Source organism: Dromaius novaehollandiae, chromosome 16 (assembly GCF_036370855.1).
Source record: "Dromaius novaehollandiae isolate bDroNov1 chromosome 16, bDroNov1.hap1, whole genome shotgun sequence".
Classification (NCBI taxonomy): Eukaryota; Metazoa; Chordata; class Aves; order Casuariiformes; family Dromaiidae; genus Dromaius; species Dromaius novaehollandiae.
Window position 1 is genome coordinate 19,472,639 of NC_088113.1, and position 20,765 is coordinate 19,493,403.

General features: G+C 45.6%; 1 protein-coding gene across 2 annotated transcripts in view; it reads right to left on the reverse strand.

Annotated features, from left to right (window-relative positions):
• Nucleotides 1–2,111: 2,111 nt before the first annotated feature.
• The window catches only part of LOC112979038 (peroxidasin homolog), a 51,280-nt gene continuing 32,626 nt past the window's right edge, over nucleotides 2,112–20,765 (reverse strand). The window contains exons 9-23 of one of the 2 annotated variants that reach the window (XM_026092907.2): nucleotides 19,057–19,226; nucleotides 18,292–18,564; nucleotides 18,010–18,126; nucleotides 16,672–16,830; nucleotides 15,183–15,295; nucleotides 13,928–14,084; nucleotides 12,171–12,279; nucleotides 11,247–11,404; nucleotides 8,662–10,165; nucleotides 8,061–8,195; nucleotides 7,156–7,364; nucleotides 6,227–6,341; nucleotides 5,594–5,687; nucleotides 5,048–5,165; nucleotides 2,112–3,664 (exon numbers count right to left, since the gene is read on the reverse strand). In XM_026092907.2, coding sequence (XP_025948692.2) covers nucleotides 5,070–5,165; nucleotides 5,594–5,687; nucleotides 6,227–6,341; nucleotides 7,156–7,364; nucleotides 8,061–8,195; nucleotides 8,662–10,165; nucleotides 11,247–11,404; nucleotides 12,171–12,279; nucleotides 13,928–14,084; nucleotides 15,183–15,295; nucleotides 16,672–16,830; nucleotides 18,010–18,126; nucleotides 18,292–18,564; nucleotides 19,057–19,226 — 3,409 coding nt within the window. In that variant the 3' untranslated portion in view covers nucleotides 2,112–3,664; nucleotides 5,048–5,069. Of the gene's footprint in view, nucleotides 3,665–5,047; nucleotides 5,166–5,593; nucleotides 5,688–6,226; nucleotides 6,342–7,155; nucleotides 7,365–8,060; nucleotides 8,196–8,661; nucleotides 10,166–11,246; nucleotides 11,405–12,170; nucleotides 12,280–13,927; nucleotides 14,085–15,182; nucleotides 15,296–16,671; nucleotides 16,831–18,009; nucleotides 18,127–18,291; nucleotides 18,565–19,056; nucleotides 19,227–20,765 lie in introns of those variants that run through there. The other variant, XM_026092908.2, reaches the window with a different exon arrangement.

Consider the following 20,765-nt stretch of genomic DNA (forward strand, 5'->3'; position numbering starts at 1 on the left):
AAGCGATGAAGAGCGAGGACTTTGGGATGGGGGGAGACGGTGGTCAGCTTGGAGTGCAGCGAAACAGAATCGGAACCAAAATACCCCAGGGAGCAGCCGTCCGGGCCGGAGTGGGGCCGGAGCTTGGTCTGGACAGACGCCAGACAAGTCAAGCGCTTCCGCACAAACTGCTCCATTGCCAGCGCCCGCACCCGCTCCACGGGACTCGCTGAGGCTGGGCAGAGGGGCACCCGCCCCGCGGCTCAGCACCCCGTGCGCGTCTGGGCACCCGGCTCCCCGGCGCTGGGACCTTCCCATCGCTGAGAGTGAAACTAGCTGATCAGGTGGGGCCGGTTTGCAGGCGGGAGCCACCCGCTCAGACCTGCTGGCACATCTGGCGAGATGGCCACAGCTGGAACCTGCTCCATTGCGTAAAGCTGGCTGCACTCGGAGGAGAATGGAGCTTTTTTTTTTTTAATTATTGTTTTAAAGTGCACTCTCATGCTCGCTACCAGAGCACCGGTAAACGCAGCTCTCTGTTGTTTAAGCAGCTCTTGTGACAAGTGGCAGACTCCAGTTAATAATCTCGATTGCACTTGTGTGGGAAGGTATTTTTTTTTCAAAGGAAAATGATTGCATCCACAAATGTGTGAGAGTTAAAACGGAGTAGAGGAGCGATTTGAAGTGGGTCGGAGCTCTGCTGCTTGGCCGTTGGCACGTGGTGCAGAGCCCTTGCACACCAGCCCACCCGGACGCTCGACAGCCCCGGTTGCGCTCCGGCACCATGCGGATTTTGTCACTTAACTGTTTCCACCTCGCTTGCAGGAGGTTTTTGGCTGGCACCCCTCGGTGCGACCTGCTCCCCAGGAACTCAGCTCCTGTGCTTGAGCCTACTACCGTGATCCTCCTCTGCTGTAACCGCTCTGTGTAGCTGACTTTGGGTGTGCGGTTTGGTTTTGAAAGACTGTTTAAAGAAAGGAGAAACGTACCACACTGACCTAGGCTGAGGGCTACTATCGATGTCCCTCCAACAGCCTTTCCCCGGGTGGGTGGGCACACAGACACTCTACTGCTGTACAACTAACTGGCAATTTTTTCTTGATGAAAAACCCTCTTTAGGATGCCAGATTGGCAAACCATCCTGGGTCTGGTATTTGCAGAAAGGCATTTTTGTTATAGCAAATAAAATCACGGACATTAGAAAACCGAACTGGAAGACGCTGCACGGTATATGAAGAACACCTGGTCCAGTGCCTGGGAGAACAGCTGGGGGCCAGCCGTGGGCTGCCTCTGGGTGCCCCGGGATGGCCAAACAAGCTGCAAAAACTAGATCTGAACGTTTGGGTCTGGAGCTGGCTTGTTCCCCCTCCTTCGCCAGCACAGAAGGAGGAGGAGGAGCACGCGGCGCTCCAGGAGGGCACACGGCCATCGCTGCACACGAGGGAAGTGGGAAAGGGTGCAGGGAGTTTTTAATAAAATATTCTGCTCCCTGCACACGAGAAAGCGCTTGGATATATGGGGAATTCCCCTGGGGGTCTCGCTCCTGGTGTTGTGCACTGATGTTTAATTTCCGGGTGTATTTTTCTCGTTTTTAGCTTGGCTATAGGAATAGAGGGTGGGGGGCATCAGAGCTTGCAACACATCAGAAAAAGGTGGAGGACACCCACTCCTGATGTATTTCTGCAGCACTTCTGACAAGTCTACTCCTCACGTCATGCTCCATCACAAGGAAAATGGCCTGCTTGCTTATGCATTTAGGGAGATTATCTGATTAGATCAAGCACAGGAGGTTTGCACCTTGCTATTTTGAATGAGGACTTGGTAAACTTGCGGTTTGCAGAAGGAGGCTGGAGACTGATTTACCTTTATTGACCTTTGCCAGATTAGATTCCCTAGTGGTGCTAGCGATAGACAAGTAGAGCCAATTTATAACACGCAAGGCTTTGGATCTTGATTTGCATCTAAATGAAAGAGTACTTGAAAATGATAAACATCCCTGAGGACTAAATACTGCCTCTGAGCTGACCTACCAGACATGCATAACGCACACTCACCACTGCACATTTGTATCCACACAGGACACGCACGCACAGCTCAGAATCCCACGCCGGGAAACAGATGACAAATCACAGTCTTTTTCTAGTATCTTTTTATTTTCCTATTAACTTCCAGGAGCATCCCTGCTGCTTCAAATCCCTTTGGAACTATAACACACCTTAAAAAAAAACAAAAAAAAAACAAAAAAAAAAAGGAGAAGAAAAGAACAGGCATGCTCATAAAAGTTTCTGATTCTTGCACTGTGGGAAGAGAGGAGGGAGGACACAGGAAGAAAAAGTGAAAAAGAAAGGAAGGCATAGTCTAATGGATCAAGTATTTCTCTTGGTCCCTGCAACTGGCTTGGATTAATGTATTAAAATCCAACCTGTCCACAGATTTTGGGCTATGGTAGCTACACAGGGACTTTGGTTCTAGCACCACTAAAAAGCACCTCCAAAGAGCAACAAAACCATAACATCTATCCAGCAAAGCTGGTTACGCAGTCCTGGTTTAGTTGCAGAGCACCTGGGAGCAATAAACACAAACAGCGCTTTGTATTCATCGGTGTGTCAAATACTGCACATAGTGTTCTCCCGTACTAATTGACGGAAACCAGCAGCTCCCTTCCATTAATGAGAGAGCCCATTACATTTAATTATCTGAGGTTCTGTTTCAGGTCCTGTTATGTTCACACTCTAAATACATCTTCCAGCTATGAGCCTTTTGGGAGAAAGAAGAAGAGAAACATAAATCCAATTAAAAACCCGAAAGGGTAGAAACTTGGAGAACGCAGTTCATGTTTAGCAAAAAGCTTCTTAGCACTGGGCACGTAACGGTAGATTCACTCACATGGTAATATAATTGAGGACGCTCCACTCATTATCAAATGATTGGCAAAGCACAGTGGCTGATCTCAGCAATGCGGGCCACCACGCTCTTCTGTTTCTGGCATCCCATTTGGAGGCAACCAGACAGTGGGGAGATTCCCTAGGCACTGGGTTCATTTCGTTGCTGCTGGCATGAACTGCAAGCCCAGCCAACAGTGCTTGCCGGGGCCCTGCGGTTGTTCTTGCTCTTTTTGCTCTTTTTTTTTTTTTTGGGGGGGGGGGGTTATGTTTGTTTAATTTTTTTTAAAACACAGTAATATTTCTCCAGGGGCTTCCTGGCACCAAAACTTGGAGATAGCTTATCTGAGGAAGATTTTGCCTCATAATAAACTGTTTAGCCTAGGTGCCATGGGACATTGCAGACAAGCGGTGGTGGATGATGACAGCATTGCATGGGAAAAAGAGAAAAGCAGAACAGTGGCACTAAAGCAGCTTCAATTATCCTCCATTTCCTGTGCTGGGGACTACGGCAGAAAGCGGCATCTTGGCAGACTGCTAGTCTGCCACCATTAAATGGGGCAGTGCAGAGGGAAAACCTATTCCCTGGAGGCTGATGAATGTAGAAACAGTCAGGGGCTGAGGGGGGTCACAAACAGTCAGTGCAGAGGGTTCGGTACAGGCAGAAGTACAGTCGTCCTGGGACAGGGAGCCATACAGGAGGTGTGAGAGGAGGCAGAGCATTGCTGGGTCTTGCAGGCTGCTGTTCTGGAGCCCTTCAGGCGTGGATTGAACTGGCCGGTGGAGAGCAGGTCATGGGGCACCTGAAATGGCACAGGAAAGCAAACAAGCTGTATTGGAGAGAGTTTGAGGTAGAGATTGCTGTCTGCACAGTGTCTGGTAGGTCTGGGACATGTGTAACTGCAGCATGAAAATAGTAATAACCCTTTAAAACCAAAGAGATACTTTTGAAAGGCTCTGTGAACCCCCCGCCCCCACTGTTGTTCAAGGATCTGCAAAACATGACAAGGAAAAGCTAACTCACAAGTGTCATACTGCATACAACCATACTATGGTTGTAAAATGTCTAAAGGGGATTGATATTCCACCAGAAAGTCTGCAAGGACCCACTAATCAAATCAGACTGGAAACCAGTATGGTGAGTCTTCAGGCTTCCCCCTCTGCTTTCCACCGAGATTATTTGGGCAAAGCAGCCTTCTTTTGCTCCCACCTGTAACCTGACTTCCAGAAGATGCTCCTTAGAGCACAGACTGCCTGGCAGAACAGCACTTTAGCCTAACTCGTCTGCTCTTGTCCCTGGAGTAGCCATTTGTGACATATAAAAACTATTAAAGATCTCCTCCAGACTGGCAGGCGCCAGCGAGTTGTTCACCCCCTCTTTCAAGGCTGCAGAGACATGCATGGAAACCAAGGTTAAAGGGGCTCATTCTGTTTCCCCATTGCCCTTAGATATAGCAAACTAGGACTTGCAGCTTTCTACCAGCACCTTGGAGACTGATCCTGCCACAACCGAGTGGCAGCAGGAGCCCCAGGCCAGCAGGTGCTTACAGTGACCTTCCACGCGCACTTGAACAATCTCACTCCCTTGGCTAGCGCTGAGCCAACAGGGCACTGGTGCTCTCAGAAGAGATGTGCTTAGTGACTTAGTGACTCAGTTTCTGAGGGGGAAATCTCTGTCAATACATAAGCAAATAAGGGATTGCTCCATCTGCCAGATGCTCCTGTTACACCAAGGAGGAAGCAGTCCATCTACCCCATGACTGTGCTCTGTGATATCGCTCCTCAAAGAAGCTGTTGGATTTGGGGTTCTGTTATTAAGTGTTGCTAGAAGAAATCTGCCCAGAGTCCCAGGAGAAAAGGCCTGAGAGAGACCTCACCCAGTCCACCTAGTCCATCCTATACTTATGTCTTCCTCCATCTTGGTAAACCTCCAGGAATGGATATAGCACAATGTCCCCAGACAACCCATTCTAGTGAGTCACTTACCATTACTGTTAGAAATGGTGTCTAACCTGCTACATTTAAGCCTATTACCTCTTGTCTCACTCATCACTGGATCGCTCCATTCCTTTCTGCAACAGTCTTTTATATATGTGAAGACTGCTCAAGTGTCCCACCACATGCTCAGCAATGTCGCATTGATCTACCTGCTGGACCCCAGCCCAGCTCACAGCAAACATACTGACCTTGTATGAACAGGCAACGTGGTCATCTTTTTCTCCATTTGTCTCCAGTCCTCTTCCCCTGTCCATACGCACTAGTGTTCCTGTGGTGCCACCTCAGCTGACTCTCTAGGACATTTACCTAGCAGGGACGACAGAAAAAACATTAGCTTTAAGAGCAGCATTCTGCCCTCCTGATGCCAAATGCCATGACCTGACAGGTATCCAGGCAAATACAATTGAATTACCATTCATCATCTGAGCTGCCAAAATTGATTGCACAAATGATCTTTCATGTGTCCCAAATACAAATGAAATACCAGCTCAAGCCACCCTGAGGGTCAGACTTGCATTTCAACTTGCCGTTGTAGAGGTGTGAGCTTAACTTCATCTCTTCTCTCCTTACTTTCCTTCTTCTGTACCTGCTTGCTAGTTCCCTCTGATCAGCGCGTTGCTGTTGGCTCTTAAATGCACAGGAGCTGCAGAGGCTGCCAACTTCCATAGCTCGTAGATAAATCCTGCTCATGCTGTGACTCCATGGAAGACAAATACTGGGACACAAAATTTTACCTGTTTCTGTAGGGAAGCAACCGTCTTCTCTAGTTCAGCCACAAGGGACTCAAGATTCTCTCTGGAGGTAGGGCGTGGAGAAGGCACCTCATTCCTGGAGACAGAGATAGAAAGCAAACAGGATAATGGAAACATCAGCTTCCTGGATGGGGAGAATCATTCTGCCTTCTCTAACATCAGCCTTAGATTAAGTATCAAATTGGGCACAGAAGGGCCCACATGCCAAGAGATGCCAACCAAATAGTCACACAACTGCCTGATCTACCTAAATCCCCTGGCTAGTGCTATGTGTGGTTGGAAACAGTTTTGGGGATTTTTAAAACCTGTCCCTAAAATGGTCTTCTCTGTCATTCTCCCAAGACTGTGAAGGTGCACAGGAATAGAGGATTAGCAAGGGTATTCACATGTCCTCTCAGTAAGACAGAGCTTCATCTGGTGGCAGTTCAAACAAAGGAAAAAGATCCCTACTCCTTTGGAGGACTTTGGATCAAGCTCTGTATTTGGTTACTGAAACACTCCTGATCTCTAGGCCTCAGTGCAGAATGCCAATTTCAAAAGTCTGAATGGACAGAGCTATTACAAACTTGTTGTGCTCTTCAGAAAGCAGAGGTATAAGAAATGGATCTACCAGACCTGGGAAATGTAGGCTTGTGCTTGGAAGGGTTTTCTTCCGGGTAGCTGAATCTGGGAGACCTCTTGCTTCGGAACCGCTGGGAAAGAGCCTTGAATTGTCCACGTGTCTGGCAGTCTTGGGAAGGAAGGGAGAATCTGGAATGAGCATTTATGCTTCAGGCAGAACCATTTGGCTTGAACTGTCTGTGAACAAAGCAGTGCTACCCTCCTTCATTGTCCACCCTCAACACATCAGTTATGCTGGAGGGAAGCAGGCAGCAAAGGTGTATAGGGCATGCATCCTGCATGGATTACCATGCCTTGGCTGGACACTTGTAGCCAGAATGTAACACAAAGGGACCAGGGCAGGATCTGCTGTTTAATAGCAGAGTTTTACAGATTCCCGAACGGCATGAAGGTGATCAGAGGAATGAGCATTCATCAAAATCAGGGGGCTCTGTGAGCTGCTTAGAGGCAAGCAACAAACCAAAAGAGATGTTACAACTTTCACACATAAGCTGGAGGATTTGTTGCCACAGGATGCTGTGGAAGCCAGAAATGGGAATTGCTCAGATAGGATAGCAAGAAAATAAATCCACAAGTCTTGATTAAATACAATGCCCTCAATGCCGTTTTCTAGCTCAAAGTTCCTCAGCTACTGTACATTGTAGAGACCACTGTGCCAATGCCCCATTTTAGTCTCTTCCCCGAGCATGAGCTTTTGGCTGCTGTGAGACAGAAGCCCTGAACTAGGTGGACCTTCGGTCAGATTTGACGCAGCTATTTTCCTCTTTGCATCCATTTGCCTCACACATGGCTCTACTTCCCACAGAGAAGTAATGTGTGTCATTAAACCAGCTCCTGACATGTCATATAAAGTGACAACGTAATGGGAATGCCACCCAGAATCATCCCCATGTCAGTCGGTGCTAGAATGGCCTCATTCCTACCCTCACAACAATCCTGCCACAAGCGGAGATCCACTGCTGGAATCTCTTCACAACCAACCATGCCCTGCGGGTATGATGCCACCTGGAAGACGTCTCTCTGGAGCTGCTGAATGTGGTCACTGTTGTCACAGATGATACGAGCAAGGGATGTCTGTCTGATCTGAGTCAGCTGCGCTGGTGTGAAGACCCCGGGATTCTCGTACCAAAATCTGCAGGATTTGCAGATGATAGCATGACTCAAGAGTACAAGACGATGATGGAGAGTGAGGCTGAGAGGGAGAAGAGCTGCCCTACATCTGTATGACAGCACCCAGACCCCTCAAAAGGAGCTTCTATTCCAGTTTCCCATGCTGTGTTTAATGGCAAACAGGGCCTGCCCTTAGGAGGGCTTCACATAGCTATGAAGACAATCTCCCATGAATCCCAGTGAGCTGCTGACCTGAGCTGCAGAGTGACACTGCTTACTCCAGATACAATCCCTTGCAGGGGAATCCTGAGGCTCAGACAACTCTACCATAGCAGTTAGGACATGGATTGCTGGGCCCACAAAGCATCTCCCCTAAGTGCATCACGAGGGCAAGAAGAGTCGTGTTAGCATGAGCAGCAAATGGGAATGAGAAGGAAGCTCCCTGAGAGATGTTCTAGCATTTTCATGGGACATTGGACATATCTTCAACAGTGTCTGATGTCCTGCAGTGGAATGGAAATCATTACATCAGAAAAGGATTGTAATTGTTGCAAGTGCTTTTGCAAATACACTGGACAGAGGAGACCCTTCCCTGTATCGTAAGATGAGGAACAACTGGAGAAAAATCACAGGTTCTGTTCCCTCCATGTTTCCTGCAAGGAGCAAATCTCCCCAAATAGAAGAATACCAAAGACTGGGTTGACTCTAACAACAATACCTGTCTCCATCTCTCAGCCTTCTGAACTGCGTTGTTAACAGACACATCAGTGTTGGTCCAACCCTGGTACCAGGGACAAGATCCTCTACCATCAGTGCTGGAAACAGGTCAATATTTTTGGTAATTCCATATAAGCTGCAGGATAAAAGATAAAAAAAAGGTAAGGGACTGTCAAAGAGTGAAGATAAAAGAGACCTGATTCCATCATAGGAATGTGTATACAAGAAACTCATCTGGACAACATTTCTAATAGTCTTGTCTGAAAAACAATGAGCACGCCTTGGAAAGAGTAACCTAATGTCAGCCAGTGCAGATAAGATGCAATTTAGTCTCACTGGAAAATAGCTCCAAGGCTCAATCTGCTTTCAAACTATACCACTCCAATCCCTCATGACATTCCACTCAGAACCAGAATGATCACTTGGAGAGATCTAATTTGTCTTGCCCCACTCTTGAACCAAAGCTATTATCCTATCTGAACATCTGTGGGTAGTAATATCTGGGGAAGGTTATTTGATGGATGTTCTAGGAAGAGCAGTAACTTTTCACAGACTGATTTTCAGTGATTGCGATGCCTCCAAGCCTGGCCAGGCTACCATACCTCCTGAGCTTTTCCCTGATCTCCAAGTTCTTTATCTCATTTCTGAGGTCCTCAAACTCCTGTGCAGATGAGAGGTTGCAGAAGACCCTGAAATCATTGTAAGGTGGGATGCCATGGTCTCGCCCTCTCTGGATGTTGATAGCAGCCAAGTCCAGTGAGACCGAGTGTGCCATTGAGAAGAGCTTCTCTGTCAGCTCCATGTTGAGGAGTTCTGAGGGTACCCGCATTTTCCCAGGCACCCCGAATAGCCCGCGGAGGAGGGGGTCAATCCCACCCTCCTGTGTGATCCTGAAAGGGGAGAAGAAGGCTTTGTGCAGGGGGATGTGGCCTTGGCGGATGGGCTGGAAGGTTTCATTCAGCCGGTACAGAACGGGGTTGATCAAGGTGTGCCCAAAGCGGAAGGCAGCGGTGGCAAAAGCATTGAGGATTCCCGCATTGATGTTTGGGTTGTAGCCTTTGTACTCACCCAGCATCTTCATTCCGGCTTCCCCAAGGATCTTGGGGAGCCACTGGGCATAGGTGATATGTTGCATTTGGGCACCCACAATCTTCCGTGCCTCGTGATATACGAGATCTCCATCCCAGTGGGGATTGAGGGCTGATAGCTCATTGGCAATACGGTTGTGCTCCCGGAACCAAAGGGTGTGCATGGATGTGAGACCCAGCTGCTCATTGGCACGGTGGTCTCCTGCTAGGAAGCACGGCACAGGGCTCTCGTTCTCATCTCTCATGCATTCGGTGGGTGGCCCCACAGCAAAGGGAAGAAGGTGCTTCCCCGAGCTGGGCACAACTTGCCCTTGCTTCAGCAATCCACTCTGGTTGCTCAGATCCCTCAGCTCCTGCGATTCCTGCTCGGTGCTGCCGTAAACATTTGAGGCATCAATGTAAGAGGTCAAGTGGTTGATCTGCTCCCTGGCATAGACGGAGTTCATTAGCAATGAGGTCATCCCGCTGCCACACACAGGGCTCGAGCGGACAAAGAACATGCAGCGCCCATTCCTCACACGGGGGTCATTCCCAGGAATCATGACGGAGAAGCAAGGAGGGTCGTTGCTGCACACCTCGCTGCAGGGTGCCCCATCGGAGAAACGGGACATGCTAATGGCTGCCACTGTCTGGTCCATGTCGTGGTCCAGAAACTGGCCCCATTGCATGAGCATGTGAGTGAACTGGTCATCTGGGGTGATGGTCTCAGTCCCAATCATGGCAGTGGAGACAAGGCGGGGTAATGGAAGGGGCAGGTCCCTGGAGTCTTCTGCCAAAGAAAATCCCCGGGGGAGGTTAAATCCATTCTGGTAGGCTGGCTTGAGGAGTCTCTGGAAGGCTGTGAGAGATGCACCCCACATAGGGTGCTGGAGGTTGTTGCAAGAGCCGTCGTGGGTCCTGTACTTCTTGTGGAAGCAGATATCTGAGCAGTTAGGTGTACGGCGGTGTGCAGAGCAGCCAGACAGGTTGGCAATCATGTTCAGGTAGTGAGGGGAGACCAAGTCATTGTAACGATAGCCTGCAAAGGTAAATGCAAAAGCAACTCATCAGACCACAGCCGCATTAGCCATCTAGATCCTGAGATCCCATATAAGGGCTCTGACTGGAATCTGTTTCTGGGATTTTTGTGATGGGCATGAAGACCTGACCTCTGATCTTGGTATTGCTATGCGCTTTATGCAAGGTAAATGAAGCACAGGATCATATCAGGCCGAAGCATATCAGGCCCAAAGAGAAGAAAAGAATGAGAAAAGAGTTTAGTATAAACTGCGCAGACCTCGAAATCTGAAACATTAAACAGAAGACCAAGCTGTGGGGGTGGTCTTGGTCTCCATTCTGCAGTCAGCACTGGGTTTCTTTTTATGTCTGTCTGGGTTATTACTGCAGCCTCAAGCATAACTGATCATCCAAATTATACGTGACGAGCAGCAGGGAAGCCGTCAGTGGCTGCCGGGACACTACGCTCTGTGAAAGCGCTGAATAAGGCAGAGTCGTGCGGATGCTGACAGGGCCGCGAGGACAAGAGGTTGCAGTCCGACTAGCCCAGACTAGACCTGCAGCTTGGAGCGAGACTCCTCACAGGCTGGAACATATCCAGACAGGCAAAAATATTTATGTGCCCAAACGTACATGATGACTAACACATATAGGTAGAAATGTGCAGCGCATGAGACTTTTCCTTCGTATAAAGGAAATGTCTCTCTTCCCACTGCAGAGGGACTGAATCTTAGATCCATAAAGGTACTTACATGCCCACTCCTCTTCGGAATTAATGGGAGGTAGATGGCTAAATATTTTTAAGGATTAGGGCCTTAATAACCACTCAGGAAATCTTTAGCAAAATGGGGAACTGAACTACAGTTTCCTGAGTACCAGGTTGGTACAGTAACCACAAGACCAGCCCTCTGGCTGTTAAAAAAATCATTAGATGTAAGAGAGAATTGCAATCCTGACAACACATTTCTTGAGTTACTGATCTAGACTTTTGGTACAACGTTCCACACTTTATCTTTCTGGATAAACTGTTGTTTTAATTAAATCTTACCCAGAAATCTGTTCAGAGTTAAGGAGAGTTAAGGAGGGAAATACATCTTTCATACCTGTGACATTCATATCCACGATTAAGCCTTGCTGCACATGTTCTTGAATCAGCTGCAAGGTTCTTTCAAAGATCTCACCCGCCCTGGCTGTTTCAATGGTATAGGGGTCCCGGGGGTAACGGAAGAGAGCCAGAAGGTCATTGGGAGTCTTGGGGCGCCTGTTTCAAGGAATTAAAAGTGATGCAGAAATATTAAAATGAGTATGTTGTTCAGAGCAACGAGACACCGCAGGCAGCAGCAGGCAGGTTCTAAGCCTTGTCTGATGCTGAACCCCAAAATCTAGTGCATATGAATGATGTGGCTTGCCTGCATATGCAGATGATAAAGACAGGATATTTTTCCCCAGGAAAATGCACACATTTAATTTCCTCAGCATCTCTATTTCTTCTACTCTAGTAATGTATTTTTCACTTTTCAACAGCTGAAACCCAGAGGTTTTTGGCTTAACACAAACTGTCTATCTTTTCAATAAAAAGCTTATTTTTGGATAGAAGAGGAGGGAATTTCCATTCACTCAGAAGTAATTTCTCATTAAGAAAATGGTTGTAATTAAATTATTATTTTTATTCACCCTGCACTAAGTCAGTTGCTTTTATAAAATGACTATGCTGATTATTTTCTTTTCTATGCACTGTCTCTAGAGCCAGCTCCAGCTGACAAAATGCATGTAGCAGATATATATGACATAGAAGGTGATATTAATATCTAAGACGTTTCCAGAATCCCAAACACCTTCCTGTTATGAATCTCTATCTCATTCTTACATCTACATGGTGTCGCTTCAATCTCCAGTACATGAAACAATAGTGCAGCTTTTATTTATAGATTGTCACCAACAAAATGAGATTTCGAAAAGCTTCGTTCAGCATCTCTTTTATCTCTTTTCTGCTTCACATCTCTGATCTTGGTGCTTCATGCACTTACTTGCTAAACAGCTCAGTGCGTGTTGAATTAATAGCGTAGTCCACACTGCTGATGGCTTCCCGTATTGATGTGGCTACAAACATGTCACCGCTCCGACCGACATCCATGGCTTTCCAAAAGAGCGAGAGAATACCAATTTCTTAATTTACTTTGTTAAGAATCTCTCTTCCAAGCTCAAGAAACTCTACATATCAGTACGAGCATCATAGTAACTCCACTGCATGTAGAACACCATTACCATTTGCCACATAAACAACATGAAACTTTATAACAGATATTCTGAAAGAGAAATTAACTGACAGAAGAAACTATGGCAAAACAGGTGACTTTTGGGGGAGATGTCTGTGGAACACATATATGGAGTCTGCTGCTGTGGCGCTTTCCAAATAAACATCTATTTTGGTTTGTGGCTAAAGCAGAAAAAGTACAAATTACAGTGGACTATCCCAAAATAGTGCATTTTCTTCCCATGAAGGAAACTTCTAAATCTCAAAGTTCATTTTAATGTATTGCTTATGCATTAATTTTTCCTTTCTGAAGCATTTCTAATTCACTTCAAATTCAGTGTTAACACATCAAACACAATTTAAAATAAAAAGGAAAGCTGTTTTTTGAATACCTTCAGAAGGAAACACTTAAATTCTTAAAAAAATACTATAGAATGCATTTTTAAAGCATTAATTAATTTATTAAGCTCTGGCCAGCACAGAATGGCATTTCTATTAAGTTATTTGACCCTAAATTTCCCTTCAGACCTAACTGTGGTCCACAGATTGCAAATGTGGCTCTAAATGTGACCCACCTCCCTGCCATTCTGGGGGACAATACACAGGCCCTTTGTTACAGATAAGCAAACCAGTTCCCATTTGGCTATGGACGTAGTGCAACAGGCAGCTGGAAAATGAGGTACCAATCAGGCATAAATCATAGCAATTATCTTATGAATAATTTTAAACAACAAAGAAATTACAGGTTATTCTCAGTTCCTTGCATACAATCCCTGTATAGAAAATGATAATAAATTTGTCTAATAATCTACTCACTATTCATGCTGGTTATTCCTGCGTGCTTGAGAAATATGCCTCTACTTAAGTTTTTAACCTTATTGCTCGCCTTTGAATTTTTTTCCTTATCAGTTCTTCCTTACCCTCCAAGAAGCACAATTTCCACACTTGACCTCTGGTTTGATTAGCAGAAGAGTGACTCTTCTTTATTCATTACAGTTTCTGCTTAGCCTTCCCTAATACACAGAGATGTAGTTTGAAAACTAGAGAATCATTTCCCAGCCCCAAGGGATTTAGTGAATTTTTAAAACCCTGTGTTTGCACCAACAATGTTGTTCTCATTCTTCCTCCCCTAGTGTGTGAGGTTACGGTCAGACAGTGACTTGAGAGCATGTTAGCACATTTTAATAAGTTACTGCCTCTCAACGGAGACGCAGTAACTACAAGCACACTGTCAGCGCACTGCAGTGTGAGACAAAGCAGGCTCGCGGGAGGTAGTTTAAGACAACACCTTTTCCTTTGCACTGTGCAATTGCATCTCAGCTGAGATAACAGTGAGGAACAGCTGGGAGGTGTACGGGGTTACACAACTGAAAGATTGTCTCATCATGTCTGTGAATGGCCTCTCTATAAAGAAGCTAAAGAATTAGCAGAATTATCCTTCAAAGCAAAGGCATCAATACAGCACAACCCCTCCCTTACATGAGAGCAGAGAAGAGAGAAGGCGCTAAAGGATCACAGGAGATACTCTACCAGTGATAGTGAGCTGCATAGTACTGGAGGTGAAGCCAAAGGGGTTTCTTGCTATACACTCGTATCTGCCCTGATCAGCCACGCCAAGGTCTTGGATGGAGAGGGTCCCATCCGGGCTTACGTGGAACTTGCCACTCTCCGTGATCTGAATTCCCTCCTGTTGCATGATCAAAAGACAAAAAAGGCATCAGTGTGTGGAAAGCCTCCTAGCACCCCAGCCTTCAGCCTTCACCCTTCCCAGCAAACCCATCAACAGATGTGATTAACCAGTGCGGCCACCAGATGTTAGCATTGCTCTTCCAAAAAACCCAGAAAAGCACAAAAGCACATCTGATGCTGCCTTACTGAACCCACTGCAGTGGCATCCTTGTTCAGCTCCTTCACCCTGATCTGCCTTCAGGCACCCACTGCAAGGCAGAAGCACTGCATGCACTTCACCGCACTTCTCACAGACCAGCTGGCAGGAGTGAGTGCTGTACCCCCACGCTGTCACAGAAATTTAGAGCCACATAAGCTCTGAACACCTTCAGTTTGGGAGCCATCTGAAACTGATGGATATTGCTGACCTTGAACTGCAATTACACCAGCTTTTGCTGACTCTGGGCAGCCCAAGGCAAGCTGCAGATCACCTCTAAGAGACCTCTGCAGGTAACTGAGGCTCATGCATTTTCCCTGTAATTTCTTCCATGCCTGACTGTGCTCACAGGTATGGTAGGTCCCCGTGAAGGTCGTAGCTGTTGTGGCACAGCAGGGCGAAGTCTGAAGAGCTCCACCTAATGAATTTTTCTAAAAACAGTAGCCAAAGTGCAGCGTAGCTGTGACTGACCATGGCTTTGCCCCATCAAAGCTGGAGCCAGCCAAAATTGTTACACAAAAGCATTGCATCCCACTTCTGCCAGTGGGAAATCTGTAAATAAGGACAAGCTACTTAAAAAGTATCTTTTTTCAGTACTTTCCAGGAATAGTCAAACAATGTTAATAACACCCTGGAAGGTCAGTAGTTTGGAAGGACATGACTTGTCTGGAAGGAAAAGCAAGAGAAAAAGGCATTCTGCATTGCTCGGCTTAAAGCTTGAGAAAAATAAACATTTTTTTAAATCATTTAAAACCACAATCAGTGGAAAAGTTAGTCTTAACATTTCTTCAAGAACAACTTCTTCCACGTCTAGTGCACAAAGAGACCGAGCTGGGAGAGCTGTTTAACCAGAGAGTTGTGCAGGGCCTGTGGTGACTATCAAGCAATAGAGTCTCTTACTTTGACCCAGGTTATGGTGGGCCGTGGATCTCCTTGGGCAGCACAGGTAATCGCAACATCCTGGCCTGTCTCTGCCACCACATCTTGGGGGGGATGAAGAAACACAGGTATCACTGTGCAACACAGGAAAAAGAGTCACTAGCACGAGAAATGCATTGAGGAAAACAGCCACATCCATGTTTGAAACATCTCACTACTGTGAAATCAGAGCTGCTGGGCATTTTCTGCTGTTGCAAGAGCTCTTCAAAGAGGTGTCAGTAACCATGTTCTCTGTCTCTCTACCAAGTCCTCCATAATTTACATTTATTATTTTCTGCTACTATTCATGTCTCAGCTTGGGACAATTACACAGGAATATGTCAGCATCTTTAAGTCAAAGACTTTCTAGAAGAGATGCTCTAGCTGAAATAACTATTGTGAATTGATTCAAGAATTATTGTATGAGCCTCTGTGGCACGTGTTAGTCAGGTCAGACTACTGATCATATCGATCCCCCTGGTCTTCCAGTAATCTGGGAATTCTTCATCTGAAGCATCACTACTTTCACATGTTTCTAGCTGGTTTCCTTCTCTGCAGTTTACCACTGGTAAAATTCCAGCGTGTTTGTGAAACAGCAGGGATGTTTTCTTGTTGAAAAAGATCATTTACATGGGAATAAAAAAGAAAATAAAAACATGAAAGCATTTCTGCATGACTTGTGTTTTTTGAAGGCTTGATTCTAGAACACCTGAATTTAGATTGAACTATAATCCAGTAGCTAGTGTTTAAGACAAATATATCTGAACCAGAGGTAAATCTTGCTGATAAGTTATTGCTTTTCTGCAGAATATTTAATTTAAAAAAACAGTATAATTCATTTGGTAGGAAAGCCAAAATTAAAAATAGGAAAAGAAAAAAAGAATTACCAAGATTTTAATTAATAAAACTTTCTCCAAAGTCTCCAACAAACATCCTCTGTTTCCTTTTCTTTACCAAAATCATTATTCATAATAACAATTCCCAAAGACAGTAAAAAGCCCACATCTTCATTTTTCACTCAGCTGGTCAGATATCATCGTTCATCTGATGACTGGTAACTTGTCAAAGTAACTGGTCACTTCTGATCATACAAACCCTGCCCTAATGTTTATCCTTTCAGATGCAGACTGATACAGTCCCTTCTCCCTTTTACTGACCGAATCAGATGAGTTTCATCCTCACAACTATATACTTTCTAGACAACAAAACAAATTTTCAAATAACGAAAACTGAAGCAACTTCTTCCAATTTATAGATCTTGGCACTCTGGAAAACTTGTTAGAATTTCCCAACAACTGATGGAGCTTTTATGGCTAGATTTCTGCTCCTGGGCAAAAGCAAAATCACAACTCAGGGGAATTAGGGCAATTCCCTGCCTTGTCAGACAATGCATTATTTAGCATAATATAAACTTAATGAAACCCATTTGCCAGCCCTTATTACCCACCAGCTTTAGCTTTTACCAGCTTACCTCGAGGGGTCACTGTCAGCTGTACTGGGAGGCTCCTTACACCAATGGCACTGATAGCATGGCATTCATATTGACCTTGGTCATGTAAAGCAACCCTCATCACCCGCAGGGTACCAGTGGAGAGGATGCTATGTCTCCGGTCATTCGGCAAAGGCCCACCTGGTCAAAAAAGCAGAGTTAAATGCTTGTTAAATATTTTACTAAACCAAAGCACAGTTTTTTCACTTTTCAGTTTATTGGTAATTTTCTTAAAATACTCAGTTTTGCTCTAAACCAAGAGGTCTGCTATTTAGTCGCCTATCATACCAAAGGGAATCTGAATCCTTTGTACACTTTCAAGAGTGGTTTTGAGAACATGCTTTGTTCCATCATTTCTCTTTCTCTTGCCTTGTTCTTAGTATGTCTTCTATTAAAGCACTGTCATGTTTAGTTAACCTTTGCATTGCTGAGTGACCTACCAAACCTGGTTATAAAACAGTCTTATTAATAATCCTAGTTCTTGTCACTGTGCTCCTTTCAATCTCTCTAAGACGTATCTTCTGAAATCTGGACAGGGGAATGGAACAGGTTAAAGGGGATGGAGAACATTCTGGTCAAGGAGAATTTCAGCTGGTCCTTCTTAGCTCAGTGTCAGGGCTATTGCTGTGGAAGCTGGGATACAATAGCCATGAATTCTCCACAGCACTAAACCATTAATTCTGGCTTGTGAAGCATGAGGAAAAGTTGGAGGGCCTCTGGGCCAAGCATTATTGGCTCCTGTCCCAGAAAGTGTTAGATGGGATCAACTCAGTGGAGCCAGAGCTGACAACCACCCGAGACTTCAAAAGTTCACCACCACCTGTTGGCCCAAAGTGTTTTTTCCTAAGCAAAAAGAAACCACAGAGGTTTGTCCGTGGTGAACTGCTGCTCTCCTGCAACACTATCTCCAAGAGGACAAAATCAATGACAACGATGGAGAGCTGGTGCGTAGCGATACCCACCAACCTGGAGTGTCCAGACCTTGCCTTTTTGAATGAGGTAAGAAGCCACAACAGGAGGAAGCTCAAGGCTTTGACGGTTTCATGTGGATGAAAAAATGTACACTGCTTCCTTCCCATATGATGGCTTAGGTTATCACAGACCTGAAAGTGTACTTTCCTTCCTCAATATTTAACGCTATCCTTGGTGATCTAAGACACCTAGCATGACTAGGCCTGTGCTGCACTGCGTACTAACTCACCATCTGTTATGTATCATCACTGCAATTCATTGCCCTGGATCAGTAGCTTCAGTGTTCTCACCCACACCCTACAGAGGGTGGCACGGAAGAAAGAAAACCGAAGACAGATGAGGAAGTACCTGCCCTTGTCCAGGCAATAACAGGTGGAGGATGACCCTCGGCAGAGCAGGGGAAATCCACGCTTTGCCCCTCAGTTACCGTCTGATCGGTGGGGATAAGGAGAAACCTGGGAGAATCTGAACAGGAGAGCAATGACAGAACAGTAGGCAAAAATTCGCACAGCAAGAGCGAATTAATTCTCTATTCACGGGAACAAAACCGGTCACAGTGTACATGGCTTAAATACACACCCACTGATTGAGTGTTTATTCCAGAAATAATGTCAGCCAGGGACTCCTCACCTTGCACTATGATCTTTGCTGTAGCCTGGATGGATCCCTCAGTGTTGCTGGCATTGCAGTTGTATTGCCCCTGGTCCAGGAAGGTGACGTTCTGAATGTAGAGTCCTCCAGAGCTGGTGATGGCAAAACGGGAATCCTGTGGTAAAGGAGAGCCTGTGCCAAGTGTCCAGCTGATGCGAGGGTGGGGGTGCCCAGAGACCCCACACTCCAAGGTGATGCTTTCCCCAACCAGCACTTCAGTGTTCTGCGGCTGGATCACAAAAGTGGGCTTGGCTGGAAGGAAATTGAGTGCTTCAGAAACCAGAAGCCATGCTGCCTGCCTGGTTATGGACAGAAGCTCCTCGGACTCTTCACGCAGCCCGGCTAGTCTTCACCTAGCTCTTCCCTGACCTCCAAATCTTCAATGTGAATAATTCCCACAGCACTATTTCCTTCATCTCATTTTCCCTCTCTCTGTCACTGACTGCTGACACATTCTCCACTCCCATTTTCCCTTCACCCTTGACACCTCTGTGCTGCAAAATTCTCTCCAATCTCTAAATTCCCTCCCTTGTCCCAAAATACCTCCAATCTCTAAACCCCCTACTTCTCACTCCCATGAAGAACCACCTTGCAGCTCAAACCACTATGCTGTTAGCCACACACTGCCCCAGCGCACCAAGAACAACCTGTCGCTTGTAAAGCGGGGATCGAATCTGACTAGCTCCATTTTCAGCCCCCAGCACTCCCTCACTGGGCCTTCAAGAGTGTGCAAAGCTCAATTACATGGGGTGCCAAAATAGCGCAGAACGACTTCCTGCGTCTTGACCTCCCCAGCTATGTTCTTGGCCATGCACTGGTAGACGCCTTTGTCCGACTCCTTGGTGTTCTGGATCATCAAGGTTCCATCTTGCAACAGGTTAAGACGGTTGTCATCTTTCATGTCAATCTCATTACTGAAAAACAGCCACAAGGAGACTAAGTTTGGAAGGAGAAAAGACTAGTGTTCTTCCTACTAGATGTCAGGGGAGGGGGAAGGCGGTGTATGCATTGCAGTAGGCTGGTGTTCCCTGGAGCTATTCTGAGACTTCATGAAATTTATAGCAAGAGTTATGATTTAGAGCGCTGAAATTAAGCTCCAAATATGATTTACTCCCTGGGTGAGCCACTCTTTGTCTCACCACTGACTACTTATGACATTTATAGCTCATCAGGAGAGAATACTGTTCCCATGCAAAAGTATTGTTGTTGTTGTTGTCAGGACATCTAGGCCTGGTAGTTTATTCTCATTATTTACTAAAAAGTAAATATAGTAATGAATTAACATTGTTATTGTGTGCAGCCATTTCTATTTGAACAAAGCTCAAAGGCCTCAGGGGGGCAAAGAGCTCTGAGTAATTCACCATGGGACCTCAACACAGTTTGGATTCCTTTCCAAGATCTGAGAGCTGTGAAATATCTTCTTTCTTTCTACAATGACCTGCAACTCCTGGAATCCAGCCCGTGACAGAAGGTCCCATTGCTGTATCCCATTTGTCCCAGCACAGAGGAATCCTGGATAGCTGCAAACGATTGAAAAGAGAGAAGGAACCTCTCTCCTCTCCTAAGACAAAGGCTGAATCCACCATGCAAACTAATATGCTTGCTGGGCATTTAATTCCCCTGGTATCTCCTCATTATAGTCATACCTAGTTTGGGGAACATTTATTATCATTACCCCTCTTACAATGCTATCCTTGGGAGCCTGCCAGCATTTCCCTAACAAAACCTTCCTTCCAGGGGACTTAACGCAGCCATAAACTTTTGCTCTGTGCTGAAACTTTGCCTAGCAGGGAGTTAGCTGAGGAATCATACACTGATCATTTTTATTAATATCTGGGCCCTACTCAGGCTCCCACAGACAAGAAGCTCATAAAGCAGCTAAGTAACTTCACTTCCATAACGGGCAACTGCTCAAGCACGGAATATTTTATTGTGTAGCATTTCCCAGAAATACTTTGGCACCTAGAACAGCCATATATTTTTTCAGTGTTGCTGCACAGAACATTAATCTATATGCAGCTTTGCAATATCTGTCTTTCAGTCAAACCCACTGATTTTCCCTTTGAAAGAAAGGCATTCTCCCAGCATGCTAGTCCTTCAGTGAGAAAAGACCCAGAGATGATAAGCATCTCAGCAGTTAATAAATGGCAAGCACGGTGGCTTAGAGCAACATGAAATACTAATTCTTTTTCTTTTTTGATCAAAAAACAATCGTTTTCAGCCTGCAGAGTATGTTTATGGGAAAGTTATAAACTCTTGGAATCCATTACAAATGCAGATGAAACATTTCAAATGCAGATGAAAACACCACTTGGATTACATGATCACCAGAAAATGCTATTAAAAGGAAGGTAAATACAATTCATCGAATATCCATTTTTATTTTTTTATGTTGCATGAAATGGCTTTTGTAATTACAGGCAGTACCTGAAGAGCTTGATGCTTGGTAGAAG